This window comes from Leptonychotes weddellii, chromosome 9, assembly GCF_054177405.1.
Source record: "Leptonychotes weddellii isolate Sample4059 chromosome 9, ASM5417740v2, whole genome shotgun sequence".
NCBI classification, from domain to species: Eukaryota; Metazoa; Chordata; class Mammalia; order Carnivora; family Phocidae; genus Leptonychotes; species Leptonychotes weddellii.
The window spans coordinates 7,942,200-7,961,198 of record NC_138377.1 but is presented as its reverse complement, the minus strand read 5'-3'; the positions used below and the strand labels follow the sequence as shown (position 1 = coordinate 7,961,198).

Genomic DNA, 18,999 nt, shown 5'->3' with positions numbered 1-18,999 from the left:
CCCTCCCACATGACCCCCCACTCCAGCAACTCTCAGTTTGTTTCCTGAGATTAAGAATTCCTCATATCAGTGAGGTCATATGATACATGTCTTTCTCTGATTGACTTATTTCGCGAACTTGAGCTTGTTTTAAATGCCGCCTTCAGACTCCAACCATGGATCCTGTCCTTCCCTATAAAATCCGCGTTTCCAAATACAGGCTGAAGTCGCCAAGGGTGGAGAGCAGAGTCTCACCTCTCACGCATGCCCCTTCCCATAGCCATCTTTCAGACCGGCTCCTTAACGGTCTGCTGTGCGCCAGTCATGTTTGGGAAGTAACTCCAAACTCAATTTTTGGTTAGCAGTATTTCCCCAGTTCTCATAACACTTTACAATAAAATGATTTTCTGAATATGTAACTCTCGACGTCCCAAAGGGAGGGCTCTACCCTTCTGGAGAATGGAGCTCACGTCCCTATTAAAATCACAGGGACCCACATCGTCAGCAACCAGATGGCCTCTGGTTCTTTTTCTTTTTCTTTTTTTTGGCCTCTGGTTCTTTTTCAAGACACAGGAAAGTCACAATCTGTCAGAAACAAGATCTCACAGTCTCCCCCGACGTGGCCCTCCCTCTGTTCTGAGGGCACTAAGCAGGCTCAAGGAGATCGTTACTGTGCGTCACAGAAATCACTTTACCTGGAAGAAGAGGATTATGTTCCATATCAGCCCAAGAACCAAAGAGGGGTTGCCATCTGCTATTTCTGCTGCGTCGATGCTAACCAGTTTTACCTGGAAAGAAGCAATTTATGAGCTTAACACGGGGCGTTCAAGAAGGTTGCAACCTGTTATTTTCGGATGCCCTCGTGGGCCTGTCGCTCTTCCTCATCTGTATCATTCAGTGCTGCCCAAGGCCACCTCAGGGACCCCCACGTGCAAAAACATACGCAAATGAGTTTAATAAACGTGTCCATAGTACTTACAGGGGTAGACGCTAGTCTAAGCAACCTGTAAGGAGTAACTCAGTTTGACCTCACAACAACCCCACGATGTAGGTACTTCTATTATCCCCATGTGTCAGGTGAGGAAATCTCAGCGAGGCCAAATGCAACGTGCCTGGGACACGCAGCCAGGAAAGGTCTTGGTCATTCTTTTCGAGGAGAGGGGGTAAGTGCCGGCTGGTCTGTCTGTATGTTACACCAGCACCACCAAACCTCTAGGCTCAACACGGTTTTGGACAAACACAGAGCACCAACGTCAGCAATCTTGGACCACCAATGGATAAGATAGTTATCCACTGCTAAGTAGAAATAGCATGCTTCGGGGACGCCTGGGTGGCTCAGTCGGGTGAGCTACAACTCTTCATTTCTGCTCAGGTCATGATCTCAGGGTCGTGAGATCGAGCCCCGTGTCAGGCTCCTCACTGGGTGTGGAGTCTGCTCAAGATTCTCTCTCCCTCAGCCCCCTCATCCCCTCCCTGCCTCTCTCTCTCTCTTCCCTCTCTCTGGAAAAGAAAGAAAGAAAGAAAGAGTGTGTGGGAATAAGGCTTATACCCTGAGTGTCTGCATCATTACCAAATATCCTGGTTAAAACGCATCTATTATAGAAACCCTTAGGGGAACTAACCTATTTATTTCACTATGTTCTGACCGCAGGGTGATGCTTTTGGTGAATCCCTAAGGCAGGTTTTCAAAGTGTGTTCCCTGGGCCAGGGACAACAGCGTCACCTGCAATTTGGTTAGAATGCAAATTCTCTCCTCATCCTCCTGAATCAGGAAGTCCGAGAACAGGGCCCAGCCACCTGCACTTGAACCAGCGCTCCAGGCGATTCTGACGCACACTCAGGTTTGAGGACATCACTTTAACCTGCGAACAGAATCTGAGTGCACAGATCAGGCGTCTGCACACTTCTTCTGTAAAGGGTGGGAGATAACCACAAGGGTTTGCAGGCCACACCGGCCTCTGACACATTTGCTTCTTCTTTCTTCCCAACTCCTCTACAAAAGTAAAAACCATTCTTTGGGGGCAGAGAGGAGAAATAAAGTCAGTCAAGGTCTCCTGCAAAGCGAGCACGAGGAGAGCATTCTCACACAAATACTCCTTTCTCCCCTTTCCCCGGGGCCTTTTACAACTGTTCACCTGGGTCTCAGATCCTATCAGCGGGTCAGGGGTTTCTGACAACCGCAGGTGGTAGGGCTGGGCTTTCCTAAAGGGGGAGAGACCCCCGAGGTCTCTGGCTCAGGTCTGTCTCACAGAGTATATAACTTAAGCAGCACGAGCTCATCACGGGCAGGCTGGAGCCAGGAAGGAAGATGTCACTGTGGTGAATAAAACAGCTGATGAAATTCAGGTCCAGTATTCCCTGCATGCTTGTCAGGGGCAGCCCCGTCCCACGGGATGAGTCGCTGGCCACACACGGCCTGCTATCTCCTGACCCCTCTGCTCTGACAGCCCCCTCCATGCGGCGGCTCCCTGCACTCACCCCTGTGCAGGGGATCAAAGTGGTCTCCGGGCCTGTCTTGGCCTTCACTCCCACCTCGAGGAAGCCAAGCACGGCCCTCTGAGCTGAGCTTTATGGGAAACCCTCCCAAGCCAGAAAATGCCAGAGCAGCCTTGTCGGGAGACACTGAGTAGGCTGGTGGACCAGCCTCGGAGGGTGACAGAGGTCAAGCCTTCCTGCCTTAGCTGTGGGCTTGCCTGGGCCTACCTGCGCGGCCGGCCACCCCGGCTGCCCCCTGCAGGCCACTAAGGGATCATGGCTCCCCAGGATGCCCCTGGTGCGACGCACGGCTTGCCGGCCACATGAGGCCTCTTCTGCCGGACTCTAAGCTCCCTGAAGGCGCAGATGTGCTTCTCATGCAGCTGTGTGTCCCATCGCTGAGCACAAACCCAGGCCTACAGAAGACACTTGCTCAATGAGCCCTGAAGGGCCGCTGGGGCAGACCCACCATATCCGTTGCCTATATTCCAGGCCCATCAACGTGGGCAACTGACAGGGCAGGAACGTGCTTAGGGGTCGACCAGCAGGAAGGAAGAGCAATGACTCTCCCAGGCAGTCACTCCAAGGCTCTCAGTTATGACAAAAACCACGCCCCTTTGGGAATGGGGGAGACACTGCTCAGAAGAGCCATGCCCAGCGCTGCCTTCCAGGAGCTGAGGTGCAGGGGGGGCAGGGTGCCCTCGCCCAGGGCCAGCACTTGGCTGGCCTCCACCGGGCCGGGCACACTCCATCCTCAGCAAGGTTCTGGGCTTTTACCACTTTCATTTTACAGATGTGGGAACCGAGGCTCGGAGAGTCTGCCGAATTTTCCCGGGTTGGAAGCCCGGCAGGTGTGCCCCAGGACCCACGCTCTGAGCCACCCCACGAGCGCGGACACCAAGGTGAGGCCAACGCCACAGACAGGCCAGCCGTTTTCATGAGAATGTGATGTGCTTTTTATGAAAACAGCTTGGGGGCGCCTGGGTGGCTCAGTCGTTAAGCGTCTGCCTTCGGCTCAGGTCATGGTCCCAGGGTCCTGGGATCGAGCCCCACATCCGGCTCCCTGCTCCAGGGGAAGCCTGCTTCTCCCTCTCCCACTCCCCCTGCTTGTGTTCCCTCTCTCGCTGTGTCTCTCTCTGTCAAATAAATAAATAAAATCTTTAAAAAAATAAAAAAATAAAAAAACAGCTTTGGGCACCTGGGAGGCTCAGTCGGTTGAGCGTCTGACTCTTGATTTCGGCTCAGGTCATGATCTCAGGGTCGTGAGATCGAGCCCCACGTCAGGCTCTGTGCTCAGTGGGGAGTCTGCTTGCGTTTCTCTCTCTCTCCCTCTGCCCTTCCCCAGAACTCGTGTGCACTCTTTCTCTCTCTAAAATAAGTAAGTCTTTAAAAAAAAAAACAGCTTTATTGAGATATAACTCACATTCTATTCCATTCACCCATTTAGGGTATATCAGTCAATGGTTTTTGGCGTATTGATGGATATACACGTCTGTCACCACAATTTCAGAACATTTTTGTCACCTCAAAAAGAGACCCCGTACCCTTTAACTATCACCCCCCTTGCTACAACCTTAAGCAGCCATGAATCTATTTTCTGTCTTTTTATTTTTTTTAAAGATTTTATTTATTTGACAGAGAGAGAGAGAGAGCACAAGCAGGGGAAGCGGCAGACAAAGGGAGACACGGGGAGAGGCAGGCTCCTCGATGAGCAGGCAGCCAGATGCCATGCGGGGCTCGATCCCAGGACCCCGGGATCATGACCTGAGCCGAAGGCAGACGCTTAACTGACTGAGCCACCCAGGCGCCTCTATTTTCTGTCTTGAAAGATTTCCCAGTGTTGGACTTTTCATAGGGATGGAATCAAAGAGTAATGTCCTTTGTGTCTGACTTCCTTCACATGGCATAATGGTTTCAAGATTCAACCATGCTGTACTTCATTCTTTTTCATGGGTGAATAATATTCCATGGTGTGGACAGGCCCCATTTTGTTCATCCACTCATCTGCTCATAGACACTTGGGTTGTCTCTGCCTTTTTTTTTTTTTTTTTAAATATTTTATTTATTTATTAGAGAAAGAGCGAGAGAGAGAGAACAGCGGGGTGGAAGGGGCAGGGGGAAAGAATTCCAAGCAGCCTCCACACTGAGCGTGGAGCCTGACTCAGGGCTCGATCCCAAGACCCTGAGCTGAAATCAAGAGTTGGCCACTTAACCAACTGAGCCCCCCAGGTGCCCCGAGTTGCCCCCACTGTTTGGCTGCTGTTAATGATGCTGGTGTAAAGTATACTGTGCTTTTTAGCTGCCACCATCTGAAATCACTCCTGTATCTGGAGCTTTCCCCACAGTATGGGAGGTGGAGCCCACCTCCTTCTTCAAAAGCCGAAAATGCTTTCCCTCCCCCATGGCAGCAGGGATGTGGGCGGGATCCAGGCACGGCGGCCCAGGCCTTCGAACCTGAATGTGGGACACTAAGAGTTCATTCCAGGGGCTGTGGTGGGGGCAGGAATGTCCTCTCACTCACAGGCAGTGGGTCATGTGCACACTGGTCCTTACATTGTGGGGAGGCAGGCTCTGCAATGGTCCTGGCGCCTCGCATCCCTGGACTGCCTGACTCCTCAGTCTAGCGAGGCATTCTGTGTGCTACTCGGCATCCCTTCAACAAATTCCTTTCCCTGCCAAGGTCAGCTTCCGTTGCTTACCATTAAGAACCCCACGCTTGAAGTTTTATTGCACGTGCAGACACATTGGGCAAGCCGCGGGCTTTCTATTCAGGTTAAATGATGAAACTTTAATGGAAGAGGAGCTCTGGAAATTTCATCCCTCCAGGACTGTCCCTCCCCACTTTCGAAGGACATGAAGCAGAGCTCAAAACACAGAAAAAGCTAACTTCAATCTAGAGAGTTCCTTGCTAAGAGAAAGTGTCCCACTGTGGCACGTTCGGGGCACCACGCTTCAAAGGGATAAGGAAGGAAATGTGAAATGCTAAGGGCCGGAGAGCCAGCCTGCTGCTCTGCCCTTCCCACGGCCGGGTGTCCGGCGGAGATGGCATCGGATGGACAGGGCGCGGCGGGCAGGGAGGCAGGGACCATCTCTCCAGCTGAAGGATGACCGGAGGGAGTCCCATTACGTTTAAACTGAAATTTTGCCATTTTAGCAGGGTCCCCTTTTCACGCTTCGCCTGTGACTGGCACTCGTCCTTCTCGTCACAAGAAAAGCTTGTGTTAACAAGATGTGTTTCAAATACTTACGTTGCTATCTTCCAAAAACTTAAGTGCTTTCGCTATGTTGTTCAACCGGAAAATACGATGGGATGAGGATTTGTATTCGTGCAACTGTAACACAGAACAGAGCAAACAAGAAGTGAATCCAACAGAGGCGCTCCAGGCGCAGGGGTGCTGTGGGGCGGGCCTTTGTCTTTACCTCTTTCTCATTAATCCCAAGAGAAAGTTAGGGGCTCGCAGCTGAAACCCACTCCTTATTTATGGTCCTTGGGACTTAACTCACTCGAGTTGGTGAATGGGGGGACCCAGGCAGGTTAAACAGGGGACAGATTTGTCAAATTGTTCTCTCTGACCCGGCTCCTGGCTTTGATATTCCTCCCCCTCCCGAGACCTCCAGGGACGCGTTCTCCTCGCCACGCTGATGGTTTTGACAGGCAGGGAGCAGCAGCTGGGGCGTCCCCACAGCTGCTAAATCATCCAGCAAGTCCCTCCTGCCAACAGCAGATGTTTCTGTTTTCTGCCAGGAGCCTTGTGGATGGTTGTCCCAGGTCGGAGAGAGAAGCAGACAGACAGACAGGCAGGGAGAGAGAGACTGAGACAGAGAGAGAGATGGAGACACGGAGAGAGACAGAAAGAGAAAGATGGAGAGAGAGAGAGACAAGAGACAGACACAGAGAGAGAGATGGAGACAGCGAGAGAGAGATACGCTTGCAGAAGCTACAACTCTGACAATCGTAGTTGAATATTGCAAGGAAGCTCCTCCTGATCTGAAGCTCACGGAATGGGGGGTCTACATTACACGGCAAACCAGTGGGTGTCAGCTCTACCAGCTGAGAACTGCCAGCCAGGCTAGTGGGCAGGCAGAGGCCTGTTCTTGGCTGGGCTCCAGAATCAAAGACCCCCAACAGAGGCCCACCAAGGACATGGTATCTATCAACCAGTGGCCTGACCACCAGGTGGGAGCTTGTGTCGCTGGGACCACAGAACAAGAAAGCAGGATACACTTTTTCAGGAAGCCTATGGGGACTGTGCTGCTGGCTCATTATCAGCCCCAGGGAACCAAATACTGTCAGCTAAGGAACCAAACACTGTTTTTACCACAGTGAGTCCACCATTTGTGAGAGTTCGTTATGAGACTCTGCACAGGCCCCCTGGAGCAGTGAACAGGAATCTCCCATTTTGCTTTTGGGACACGAAGATGGGAACGGTTAAGGGGCATGACGAGATTCCAGCTACATTAGATCTGAAAGCAGGATGGGCTCTTGACTTTAAACCTACAATTAAAAATAGATCTCGAGAGGTCCACAATGGCCAAGCTATGGGCTGGCAGTTGTGACCCATGGCAGCACCTTCGCCTGAGCCGCAATGGGGCACGGAGGCCACATCAAACACTAGACTCTAGAGTGTGGCTTCTCAACATCAACACCACGGGCATTTTGACCAGGTCACTGTGCCCCCTCAGTGGACATCTGGCAACGTCGAGTGACATTTTTGGCTGTCACATGTGGGAGTGCCACTAGCATCCAGTGGGTAGAGACCAAGGCTGCTGTTACATATCCTGCAATGCCCAGGACAGCCTCCATGACAAAGAACTATGGATCCAAAATGTCAACAGTGTTGGGGTTGAGAAGCCCTGCTCTGGGAAGGGGAGAGAGACGACCAACCTGCGCACAGCAGACATACACAACATGGAGATGTAGGGGGAGATCCAAAGTGGAAGGAGCCTCCAGCTCAGCTGGTGTAGCTCAGTGTGGTCGCCCCTTATACGTGGTTTCACTTTCTGCGACCGCAGTCAACTGTGGCCCAGAAGCAGACGACCCTCCTTCTGACATGTGGTCAGAGGGTCATAGTGGCCTCCTGCTCCATCACGTGCCAACGTCACTCCCCTCACTTCCTCTCACCACGTGGGCTTGATATCATGTCACATCATCACAAGAAGAAGGGTGAGGACAGGACAGTAAGGCATTTTGAGAGAGGGAGAGTCCACATTCACATAATTTATTTATTTTTAATTTAATTTTTTCACATTCACAAAATTTTTATGACCGTATACGGTGATATAATTGTTCTATTTTATTATTAGTCATCCTTGTTAATTCTCTTACTGCACCTAATTTCTAAATTAAACTTCATCACGGGGACGTGTGTATAGAAAAAAACATAGCATAGACATGGTTCAGTACTGTCCGCAGTTTCAGGCTCCGCTGGGGGTCTTGGCACATATGCTCCGCAGATAAGGGGGAATGACTAGACTTATGAGAAGGTTCTAGAAGCCAGCAGTTGTAGTTTTAGCCTCAGGTGGATAATGGAATCTGGTTGGCAAGCTGCCTTTCTCCTCAATCTTCCTGATTCTTGGCTATTGTTCTAGTTAATATAACGGCTGGAGAGCTAAAGTTTAATGATCTAGTTTCAATCTTTAACAGACTCCCGGAAAACACTGAGCATTTATTTATTTACTTACTAAAGTATATTTACTTTAAAAAAAAAAAAAGGATACTGCTTAGTTATACATGATTATATCACTCTTGGTCCCCGAGAAAGGAATGTCACCCTTCTAAGTTTCTCGTCACAAGATCACGCGTGGCCCGATATGGGTACATACGTGTAGGTGTGTACTGAACAGAAACCAGCAGTGGTTTCCCTTGCATCTTATGTCTCCCTGACCCTTCTGTGACATACGTACCAGATTTCGCCCAGACAGGACTTCTAACAAAGCCATTAGGATTTTGCCATCTTGTATATCAATGAATAAATCTTTAACTTCTAGAGGTGGGTTGCACTGTGGAAGAAGGGGAAGAAAGAAGCTGATTAGTGGCCTGTGTAGTCCATCAAACTGTGCCCGAGCTGCAGGTCTCCTCCAGGAGGAGACTTGCATACATCCAGATCTGTCTACAGGCAGCCCCTGGCAGGGGCGGGGGGAAACGCCCAGGCAGAAAGTGTGCTGATGAGCCGTGGAGGAGACTCGGCACCAAAGGGCCAATCACACTCCAGGGTCCTGGAGATCCCTGGGACCCTGAGATCTGAGAACCACCCCCAATTACATTACATCCACACTTCTCCCTAAGGGGAGAAAGAAAAGGTATGTCTCAATTACAGCCCTCCATAGAATAAAATGATTCCAGCAGGACTCCCAGGAAATTACCTAGTATAAGCCCTTTCCTTTAGATTTGGGGAAACTGAGGCTCAAAGAGGCTAGGCGACACACCCAGTGTTTGGTCAGATCAGCTCTTTCGTACCATCAGTCCTGTTTCTTCATCAGGACACACTGGCAGCCCACAGGCATTGTCCAGACCCACGCCACGATGGCATGACCCTGGGTCAGTGACCCTCTGGGCCTCAGTGCTGATTGTCAGCAGGGATTCCCCGCCTCCCACACTGCTCCATCTCCGTATGTGACCGACCCGACATGCCAGCTGACACTTCATCACTATTCGGTCCAACTCTGGAGGGACCCTTGGCAGAGGGAGCCAGGAAGGTGGCCAATGTGTGGCTCAGTTGTGGCAAGGAGGGGCTGGATGGACAGACTGCTGGCCGAGGGGGAGAATCCTCTCCCCCCACCAAGTTTATAGGCCCGTTAGGGACTCAAAGGTTGGGAGGCCGATTTATCCATAGATGTTCTATTGTATATTTATATGTTTATCTACAAAAGTAATCCATGCTCATTATTACAAATCAAGCTAATTAAAATTGTATAAAAAAGTTAATCAGCATTCTGAACGCCAGTCCCTCGGTTCCTCCACAAAAGCCAGATTTCTGGATAACCAGTGTTATCTCAAGATGCACCTTTTGCCTGTTCCACTAAGAATCAAGGGAGTTAGACCTACCCGAGTTCAAATCCAGGCCCTACCCTCAACAGGCACTGGGCCTTGGGCATTTTCCTTAACCTCCCTGGGCCCGAGTGTCCTGGTCTGCAAGGTCTCAGAGCATTGGGGATAAAATGAGATGAGATCGTTCAGGGAAAGCACCTGGAATTGCACCTGCCTTCCCAGATCAGTGCATCAGTAAACCAGCCCAGGAAGTGACTTCTTTCCTGCAGAGTCTTCGGGTACTCTCTGTAGAAAGGCATTTCAGCCAGGGGGTGTATGTCCCACGGCCGTAAGTGGTAAAAAGATGTCCTTCGCCCCTACCTCTGCACAGGGAACAGCCCTGAATCACTCTCTCTCCTCCCCTTACTGGCTTCTCTTTCTGGGTTTCCTGGGTCAACTCCAGTGCACCTCAGCACCTGCCTCTCCCTGGGGGAAGAGGCAACTCGGCTCCCATGATCTGCAGCGTGAAGGAGGCCTGGGTGGGAAAAGCTGGAGGCTGCCCGGGGTTTCTTCTCTGGGCCTGGATGCAGAGAGATCGACTGTCTAGGTGACCTGTGTCCACCAGGAGTCTGGCTGGACATGTGGCCTGGAGCTCCCGGGGCTGCCTGGAACCTGTCAGTCAGATGCTCCAGCACACGGATCTCCAGACTGTGTTTCCTGGAACCCTAGACTGGAGCAGAGCAGCTTCAGGGTGTCCTATGGGGACCCAGGGGTGCTGAGAAGGAGTCTGATCCCCCACAGCCCCCTTTGATCAGAGAGGCTCAGCTCTTACTGGCCTTTCGGGTTTGAAGTAACACTTTGCCTGAAGAAAGGTCGCTGTTGACCAAACCAGCTTGGTAATAGCTCCTTTGATGCCGGATGATCAGAACTTACTGTGCAGAATCTTAGGGAACGGGCTCCAGACATGTGCACTTGTAATACGCCCTCACCCCAGCATGAATTCTCAGTTTACCTTTTGGTAGTGGGGCTTTTGGCTACATTGGAACAGGTGGGCTCTGCTCCTGGGTACAATGAATGGGGTGTTCACATAGGAGACAGGATTGGGAGAGGGAGGGGGTGGCAGATGTAAACCAGCCAGAGATTCAGGGGTCCGAGGAGAGTCTCGGAAACACGGAGGAGCTGTGGTCAGGGCACCCTTTCCCTCCGGGAAGGCCTCCTTCCCGTGAAAGCTTTGGAGGGTCCGTGTGTTCTTTTTTTTATGAAGGAAGGTGGCATTTCCTTACCCCTTATACGAGACCCCTGACCCCCTGTTAGTCCAAATACAGGCCAATTCCTCCCACAGGTGTACAGAAAAGGGATCTGCTTCTAGGGCAACAGTGTCTTTGAACCAAAAGGCAAATTATTTTCTTTGCAAACCCCCACAGCTCCCTGGGCACATTCCACTCAGAACATGACGGCATCAGGTTACCAAGCCTCTCACGGAGATGTTATTCCTGCTAACTCGAGGCAGAAAAACGTGACGCCCGAACAAAACACCCCCTGATAGATGGACTAACAAAATTCCCACGTACCAGCCCCGGCCGTGGCCAAGCCTTGCTTGGGCATTGAACCCGGAGAGTAATTTCCACCGACAGTGTCTGGAAGAGCCTCAGGAGCAGCAAATGGGGCCTTGGCCAGAGTCCACATGGCAGGGCGGCAGCAGGAGACATTGAACCTGCTCCAGCGAAAACACGGCTGGGGCCCCAAATGTTCCACGGGCTTCATGGGATCGGTATGGCCGAGTAAACAGCACCCCCAGGGCTTTCTTCATGATCTAACTCCTTTGGTAAATGAAGGAATTTTTCCAGAAGCCCGAGACTCTGTAAATATCTCTGACAGCCTTCAAATTGTAGTTAAGTCCCTGAGCGGTTCCCAGGTTTCCTTGACATGAAAGGTTGGTCTTGAAAGTCTCCAGGTTGGAAACATGGCTGTTAATTTCGCCCTGTTTATTAGGCATCGGTTTCAGGTGCTATCTGATTTATTCTCAGAGCGGGGCGACCCATCTGCCCCAAAGAAGGGACAGGGGCCTTGGCCAAGGAGGCCATCCCTGATCCCACAGGCACAAACAGGGGCTCCCTGAGGCTGGTGAGTGAGTGCACGGCTATTTGCTACATTACCCTCTGTCCTTTTCTGTATTTATTTTTCAATTAAAAAAAAGAAAGAAAAAAAGAAAGATCTGCCATGGCTACACTCCATCCACCAGGAGGAATTTCCAGCTACCCTGACCCACATCAGGCATTAATTTAGGAGTTCCACGAACTCAGATTGGGGGAACGGTTTTCCTTTTTTCCAAAAATAACACTTCGCTTTATGAGCCCTGCCGAAAATGCAGCAAGAGTCAAAACAACTGGCAAGTGATTTATAACGCTGTATCCCGGGCAGTTTGGGAGCCCTCCTGGGTCCAAGGGACCCCATTGTGCAGGTGCAGAATAGAGGTGTGGGTGGTCAGGGGCTGCTCGGGGAAATATTACCGGCCCCAAGGCAAATGGCAGAAATTAGAATTTTGGTCAAGAGCTGCCCTTCCAAGGAACCACAATTATTTTCTTGGCAATCTCAGAGATTTCCTCTATGACCCTTTCTTCTGGGTTAATGCTATGGGCAGTGAGTAGTTGGTTTCATACCTTCTAGAAGGACAGGAGAGAAGAAAATCCACACACCTAACCTCACTAAAGTGGGAGACTTGAACACTAGCAGCTTTATAAGGAAATGTGTGGTGGGCTGCATCTATTGGGGGGACCACAAAGTGGAATTTAAGAAGAAATGATGGGAGGGAAATGAAGCCTGATGAACCAGCTGACTTCTAAAGAGAAAAATCATCTCTCCTCCCCCTGCCCGTGGCAAGGTAGAATGTTCCCCGTCTTGGGGGCTAACTGGTGTGAGTGGAGGGCTTGGAGGGCTCAGATTTCTGCTCGCTCCAGGCTGGGCTGTTTATCCACTCTGCAACCCATCCTCTCCTCTGCTGCTCATCCTTCTGTCTGCTTCTCAGGAGCCGGGTCAGCCGCTTTCATTTTATGGTGAGTGTGCGTAAGAAGCCTGCAGACAAAAATGCAATTCCAAATTGCCTGGCCCCAGAGTGTCAGAAAGAAAGAAAAGCCGGGAGAAGAAGTTGAATACACAGGAGAAGCCACTGGAAGAACTTCCTTCTTGGTTGCAGGAAAACCCTTTTGGTCTCAAAGCCTCTTCCCTCACTGGTAACAGGAGGGGTAATGAGGGTTGTCATGGGGATTGAAGGAGATGTGTGATGCACCCAAAGGGGCAGGTAATATCATCGGTCAGTAGCAACGTTCTGTGATTAACAAGAGAATCTGGCTTTGTTAAAAGGTGTTGAGTTCTTGCATGACTCAATCCGAATACCTACAAATGGTTCTCACATGGAGAGTCCCCCGCCATCCCCCCAGGACTGGAAGCCCAGCCCTATCCCCCCACGGGTCCCTGTGTCCGCGGAAGCATTTGGAGTGTTCAACAATGAATGTCTTCTAATATTTGCTCATTGATTCCTTTTTAAAGATAGACCCTCTCCTTCCCCACCTGGACTGATCACCGCATGAGGGCAGAACCCTTTCTTAACATCCGTGTTCCCAACACAGAGCTGGGCACTTGGCAGTGGAATGTACTCAGTGGATGTTTAAATGAATGCATGAAAAAAGTAACAGCCGAAACACTGAGCTACCCCGTCCCCCTCGCCACACTCCTGCATTGCACACTGCTATGGGCGAATCGATCACTTAACAAAAACCCAAGTGCCCCCACTTACCTTCTCTAGATGTAGATTTACCCATCGCGTAAAGGTCCTCTTCTGCACATTTTCCCTCTCGACTGAAAACAAAGAAATGCCATTAGCTGGGTGAAACGGAATACATGCAAAATGCTGCTCTCCTCTTCCCCAGGGAGATTCCAGGGGGATGGCAGACAGACCCCGGCGGGTCCCCTGTATTAAGCGAAGCCCTTCCCAGAACGGGGTCCACAACGGCTTGCGCGGCACCTAGAATCCATTTTCCCCAGCCCAACCCCACAGCCTCTTAATGACAATAAATAACCATGAATTCAGACACACAGAACAACGTGTTCTTTCCGATAGGAAAACGGGGGCACCTGCCCAACATCACACAATCAGTAAGGTTATTCCCATCTTACAGATGAAGAAACGGAGGGACAGACAGCTAATACGCAGCCACGCTGGGACTTGGGAGCTGGATTCCGTGCGTTTCCTGCTGGCTCCTGAGCTCTGCGGCATTAGCTGGCTCGGTGCCCTGGGACCCGGACCACGGGTGGTGCCAGTGCTTGGGTCGGTGTGCTCACTGGCCTGTGGCAGCAGCCCCCCACCCCACCCCGAAACTCAGGCTGCTCCGCCCCTCAGGAAGCTTCCTTGAAATGCCTGAGCCAGATGACTCCTGAATTACTAAGTCCTGGATTTCGACATATTGGAAGAACATATCACATATGCTTAAAACCATTCCGCATTTCTTTAGCAATAAGAAAATGGGAGGCAATTTATCTCCTGGGGGAGCCAAGGGGCTACGGTTTTCTGTAACGACTATGGTTCTTTTTCCCTCTCAGCCTCATTATTAGGTAGATAGTGGTGCCCATAAATCAAATTTTAATATTACGGCTTTCAATCTTTTTAATTGAAGAGCCGGCAGACAGTAATTATGCACTTAACTGCTTTTTCCTCATTTTCCTCCTTTTCTGTAAGGAAAGGTCACTTAGTAAGCAGGCGTAGGAATTAAAGATCTAGTTCCAGTAAACTGTGTTTTGTGGGTAGAAGAGGAGGAAAGGAAAAGAAGTTGATAGAAATGTGGGAGGAGGGAGCGGGGCCTTTGCTGAGGGCCATGAGCTACAGAAGCTCGGAGCTTTCCAGAAGACTGGAGAACGCCCTGCTGCCAGCCCCACTTGGGACCTTTCTGCCCGTAGCTCAGCGGCCACCCCTCTGTGGATGGCACTTGGCAGTTTCCGGTGTTTCACGGTCACAAGCAGTATGGCAGGGCGCATCCTTGTGTAAGTGCCCTGCTGAGTGGTTCTTTGTGCACAAACGTATGAATATATGTCTCATGCCCGACAACTGAAAGTGGAACTGCAGGGTCTTAGTGGTAGGCACATTTAAAATTTTAATAGCTACTTCAAAATTGCCCTCCCAAAAGGCTGCCCCGGTTTATACGTTCACCCCCACCTGTCTTTAAACAAGTTTATGGGATTGTAAAGTATTTACACACACATTCAAACACTCAGGCTGGTTTCTCCATATGGCTTCAGAGAGAGCGAAGTACATCCCTGAAACAGAAGTGCATTCAGTGAAAGCCTGAGAGAACCTGGTTTGGACTGTCGGTTTAACTATGCATGCGGAAGGGTACAAAAGAGGAAGTGGGTGTCTGTTAGTCTATATATGCCTCATGTATCCATCCAGCCACCCATCTGTCTGTCCATCCATCCATCCTTGCATTCATCCATCCATCCATGTATCCATCCATCCACGCATTCATCCATGCACCCATGCATCCTTCTACCTATGCATGCATGCATCCATCCATTCTGCCTTCCATCCAACCATGTATCCATCCATCCACGCATTCATCCATGCACCCATGCATCCTTCTCCCTATGCATGCATCCATCCATCCATTCTTCCTTCCATCCAACCATGCATGCATCCATCAATCCTTGCATTCATCCATCCACACAACCATGTATCCATCCATCCTACCATCCATCCTTCTATCCTTCCATCCATGCATCTATCCATCCTTCCATCCATCCATGCATCCATCTACCATGTATCCATCCATCCATCCATTTCCATCCTCCCAGCTGATATTTAGTCAGTGATCATTACATGCCAGGAACTATGCCAGACCCTATGCGCAAAATCAGAGATAAATAACACATTCATGGTGGGATGCCTGGGTGGCTCAGAAGGTTAAGTGTCTGCCTTCGGCTCAGGTCATGATCCCAGCGTCCTGGGATCAAGTCCTGCATCGGGCTCCTTGCTCTGCAGGGAGCCTGCTTCTCCCTCTGCCTGCTGTTCCCCCTGCTTGTGCTTGCTCCCCCCTCTCTCTCTCTCTGACAAATAAATAAATGAAATCTTAAAAAAAAAACCACATTCATGGAATCTGCACCCCAAGAATTCACAGCCAAGCAGGAGAGAAGACATGGATGCTACAAGGCACTATGCATGGCAAAATAAATTACAAATTTCCAGGGCTGACGGGGATGAGAGGAGGTAATTTCAGACCCCAGGGGCATAGAAGTAGAAGGCTACTCCAGGGGAGCAAAAGTAGAAGGCTACCCCGGGGGGCAGAAGTGGAAGGCTACCCCAGGGGCAGCAGTGGAAGGCTACCCCGGGGGGCAGAAGTAGAAGGCTACCCCGGGGGGCAGAAGTGGAAGGCTACTCCGGGGGGCAGAAGTGGAAGGCTACCCCGGGGGGCAGAAGTAGAAGGCTACCCCAGGGGGGTAGAAGTAGAAGGCTACCCCAGGGGGGCAGAAGTAGAAGGCTACCCCGGGGGGGCAGAAGTGGAAGGCTACTCCAGGGGGGTAGAAGTAGAAGGCAGAAGGCTTCATTTCCCTTCCAGCCACGGCCTGTGGGTGAATCTGAGCACAGATTAGCTCTGACAGCAAAGCTGACCCACGGGAGGGCACCGTGATGACTGAAGACACCAGGGGACCATGAGACTAAGTCGCAAATATCAGATGAGTCCCAAACTGAAATAGGGTATGGAGACCATAATTTCTGGACCTGAAACTGGGACACATCGCTCAATACACAGGAGAGAGAGAAAGAGAGACTGTGAGAATTTAGCCTGCCCCAGAATATCCACCTGAGAGCCACATACCACTAGCTGTGCGACCTTGGGCAAGTTCACGACTGCCAACATACCCTTGCCTCAGTCTCCCCCGTACAGAAGGGAGGATAACTGTGCCTTCCTCAGAGGCATGCGGTGAAGGTTCAAAGGCATCACCCCACAAGGGTTCCCCGAAAGCTGCTCAGGGAAGACCACCTTCCCTAGCCTCCCAGGCACACAGGGCGCCCTGGGCCTGCAGTATTCTGTCTGCTATCTCGGCACAAAGGTCTGACATTCTTTCATGACCTTCACCATTTCGAAATACCCACCCCCACCCTGCAGGCTCTTTCTACTTCTGGCCTGCCAAGACTCCATAAACTTTATATAGTTTCCATAAATCCAGTGGCCCCTTTTTTCCTCTGCACCTATCACATTGTAAAGGTGTAGGGAGCTATTTCTCTGGAAGGGTCTGGCCTTTTCACGGAGTGTCTGTGGGGCCCGGAGTGGGTGTGCTGGGCAACAGCAGAGCAATAACAGTGTTGTAAAAGCACCATCCAAGTGCGGGGCGGGGTGGAGGATGGGGAGCTCGCCAGGCCTGGGACCCACTGGATGCAGGCGGAAAGGGAGGCCCAAGCTTTTGGCACAAAGCCACCATCCTGAATCCCCCTGCATGACTCTGGCCAAGAATAGGGGCGCCTGGGTGGCTCAGTTGGTTAAGTGTCCGACTCTTGATTTCGGCTCAGGTCATAATTTCGGGGTTATGAGATTGAGCAGAGCCTGCTTGCGATTCTCTCTCTCTCCTTCTGCCCCCCACCCACTCACGTGCACGCATGAACAGTCTCTTTCTCTCTCTCTCAAAAAAAAAAAAAAAAAAAGAACAGGCAATTTCAAAATGTGACCTTCCTCCCTTCTCAGGCCACCGGTGGCCAGCTCAGGAGTCGGGAGCCACAGAGAGAGGGACGCTAGCTTGAGAGTTAAAATAGATTGATTTACACAGTGGCCTTCTTTCCCTATGGCCACACTTCCCTTAAACCTACTTCCTCTATAACATTTCCTCTATTATGTTTCTGCTCTTCCCCACCCATGAGAAAGCCTTGATGGCTTATCTGTCTACAAATATGTGCTCATAATAAAAAAATTAAAATACAGGAAAGCACAGAGAAATAGATCTAAAATCTGTTAAAATCTCATTACACCCAGAGATCACCACTATTGATAATTTGCTGATTGTCCTTCTAGAACTCTCCATGTGTGCACACTCACGCATACACACACCCACACACGCACACACACAGCTAAAGCACGAAGATACTCATGTACACAACCTTAATGCGATCAGCAAATGCCTCGGTGTTTCTCAAAGTATGGCCCACAGATCACTCACACCAAGAGCTTCCGGGGTGACCGTTAACATGCTAATTCCTGGACCCGATCCAAGACCTACAGACTCACTCTTTCTGGGGCCAAGGCCTGGGAACTTGCATTTAATCAGCCTGCTGGGTGACAATGCAGCACACTTTGAGAACCTGCATCTAACTGGGGGGAGACAACTGGCACCATCTCTTGGTTATGTTCAGGCAGCGTGTGGGGCGCACCAGGCCTGCCACCTGGCATAGAAGGAACAGGCCGTCCAGAGCCCGGTACACAGGCTGTCCCACAGACCAAAGATGGGGACACAGGTACGGTTCCCGGCTTGCCTCCTGCCAACGGGCAAGAAAAATGGCATTTCTTGTTCCTTCGTCGTCCAAAGGGCTCTTCCTGAGAGCGGCTTTAGTCACTGAATTCGTACATCTCTCTGACTCCCTGAGAGATGAACCAGAATTTGCTAGAAGTACCGCAGGCCAGAATTCCCACAGGGGGCCTTCATTCTGCAATGTCCATTCAGACGGTCAGCTGGGAGCGTTTCTTCCCAGCTTCCGAGGCATCGCCTGGTCCGAGGTGGGAGGCAGATGGGCAGGCTGAGGCCTCGCTGCTCTCCTCCTCGGCCGGGCTGCTGGTCTCCCTGCTCCAACCCCACCTCCAGGAAGTCCTCCGGCTTTCTGGCGGCCCTGGGCCCACTCCGCATGCTGGGCAGGCCCTGCACGGGCTGGAGTCCCCTCAAGGCCTGGCTCCCAGCCCGTGGTGCCCAAAGCAGGGGTGCCTCTGCGCCCACGGGACACCTGGCAGCATCTGGGGACTTTTGATTGTCACGGAGTGGAGGGTCCGACCGGCATCTACAGCCTGAGGCCAGGGACGCGGCTCCACACCCCAGCGTGCACAGGACGGCCCCCACCGGAGAACAGATTTATCCGGCCTGGAATGTCAGCAGCGCCCAGGGTGAGAAGCCCTGCGGGGGGTGGAGGGGGTGGCTATGGGACCACCCAGGCGGCCCCCATCTCAGCCTTCCCGCCACAGCATACAGAGAAGAGCTCCGGCAAACGAGAGGTCTGCCGCTATCTTCCCTGAGGGACTCTGTTTACCCATCTGTACAATGGGGATCACAGCACCCACGTGATGGGGTTGCGAGGGTCGGACGCAGTCGGGCTGGCCTTCGCCATCACAGAAGGGCTTCCCCACGGCGCGGGGAGTGGGTGATGCCCGGCGGTTACTCTTCGGGAGGTCACTAGGCAGCTGGGGAGAGGGTGCAGGAGGGGACAGAGCGGGGGCAGGGGTGGTGACGATGGGCCTTCCGTTGGGCAAAGCATCCACAGAGCTCAGCACAGAGCAGGGCACGCGGCGCTGTGGAAACACGGCTGTCACCATTACTGCTCACCTCCGACCGGCCAC

General features: G+C 51.5%; 1 protein-coding gene across 3 annotated transcripts in view; it reads right to left on the bottom strand.

Annotated features, from left to right (window-relative positions):
- The window catches only part of CLMN (calmin), a 109,377-nt gene that overhangs the window by 28,080 nt on the left and 62,298 nt on the right, over positions 1–18,999 (bottom strand). For all 3 annotated transcript variants that reach the window (XM_081829990.1, XM_081829989.1, XM_081829991.1), the window contains exons 2-5: positions 13,215–13,276; positions 8,359–8,454; positions 5,703–5,786; positions 675–767 (exon numbers count right to left, since the gene is read on the bottom strand). In XM_081829990.1, coding sequence (XP_081686116.1) covers positions 675–767; positions 5,703–5,786; positions 8,359–8,454; positions 13,215–13,276 — 335 coding nt within the window. The remainder of the gene's footprint in view (positions 1–674; positions 768–5,702; positions 5,787–8,358; positions 8,455–13,214; positions 13,277–18,999) is intronic.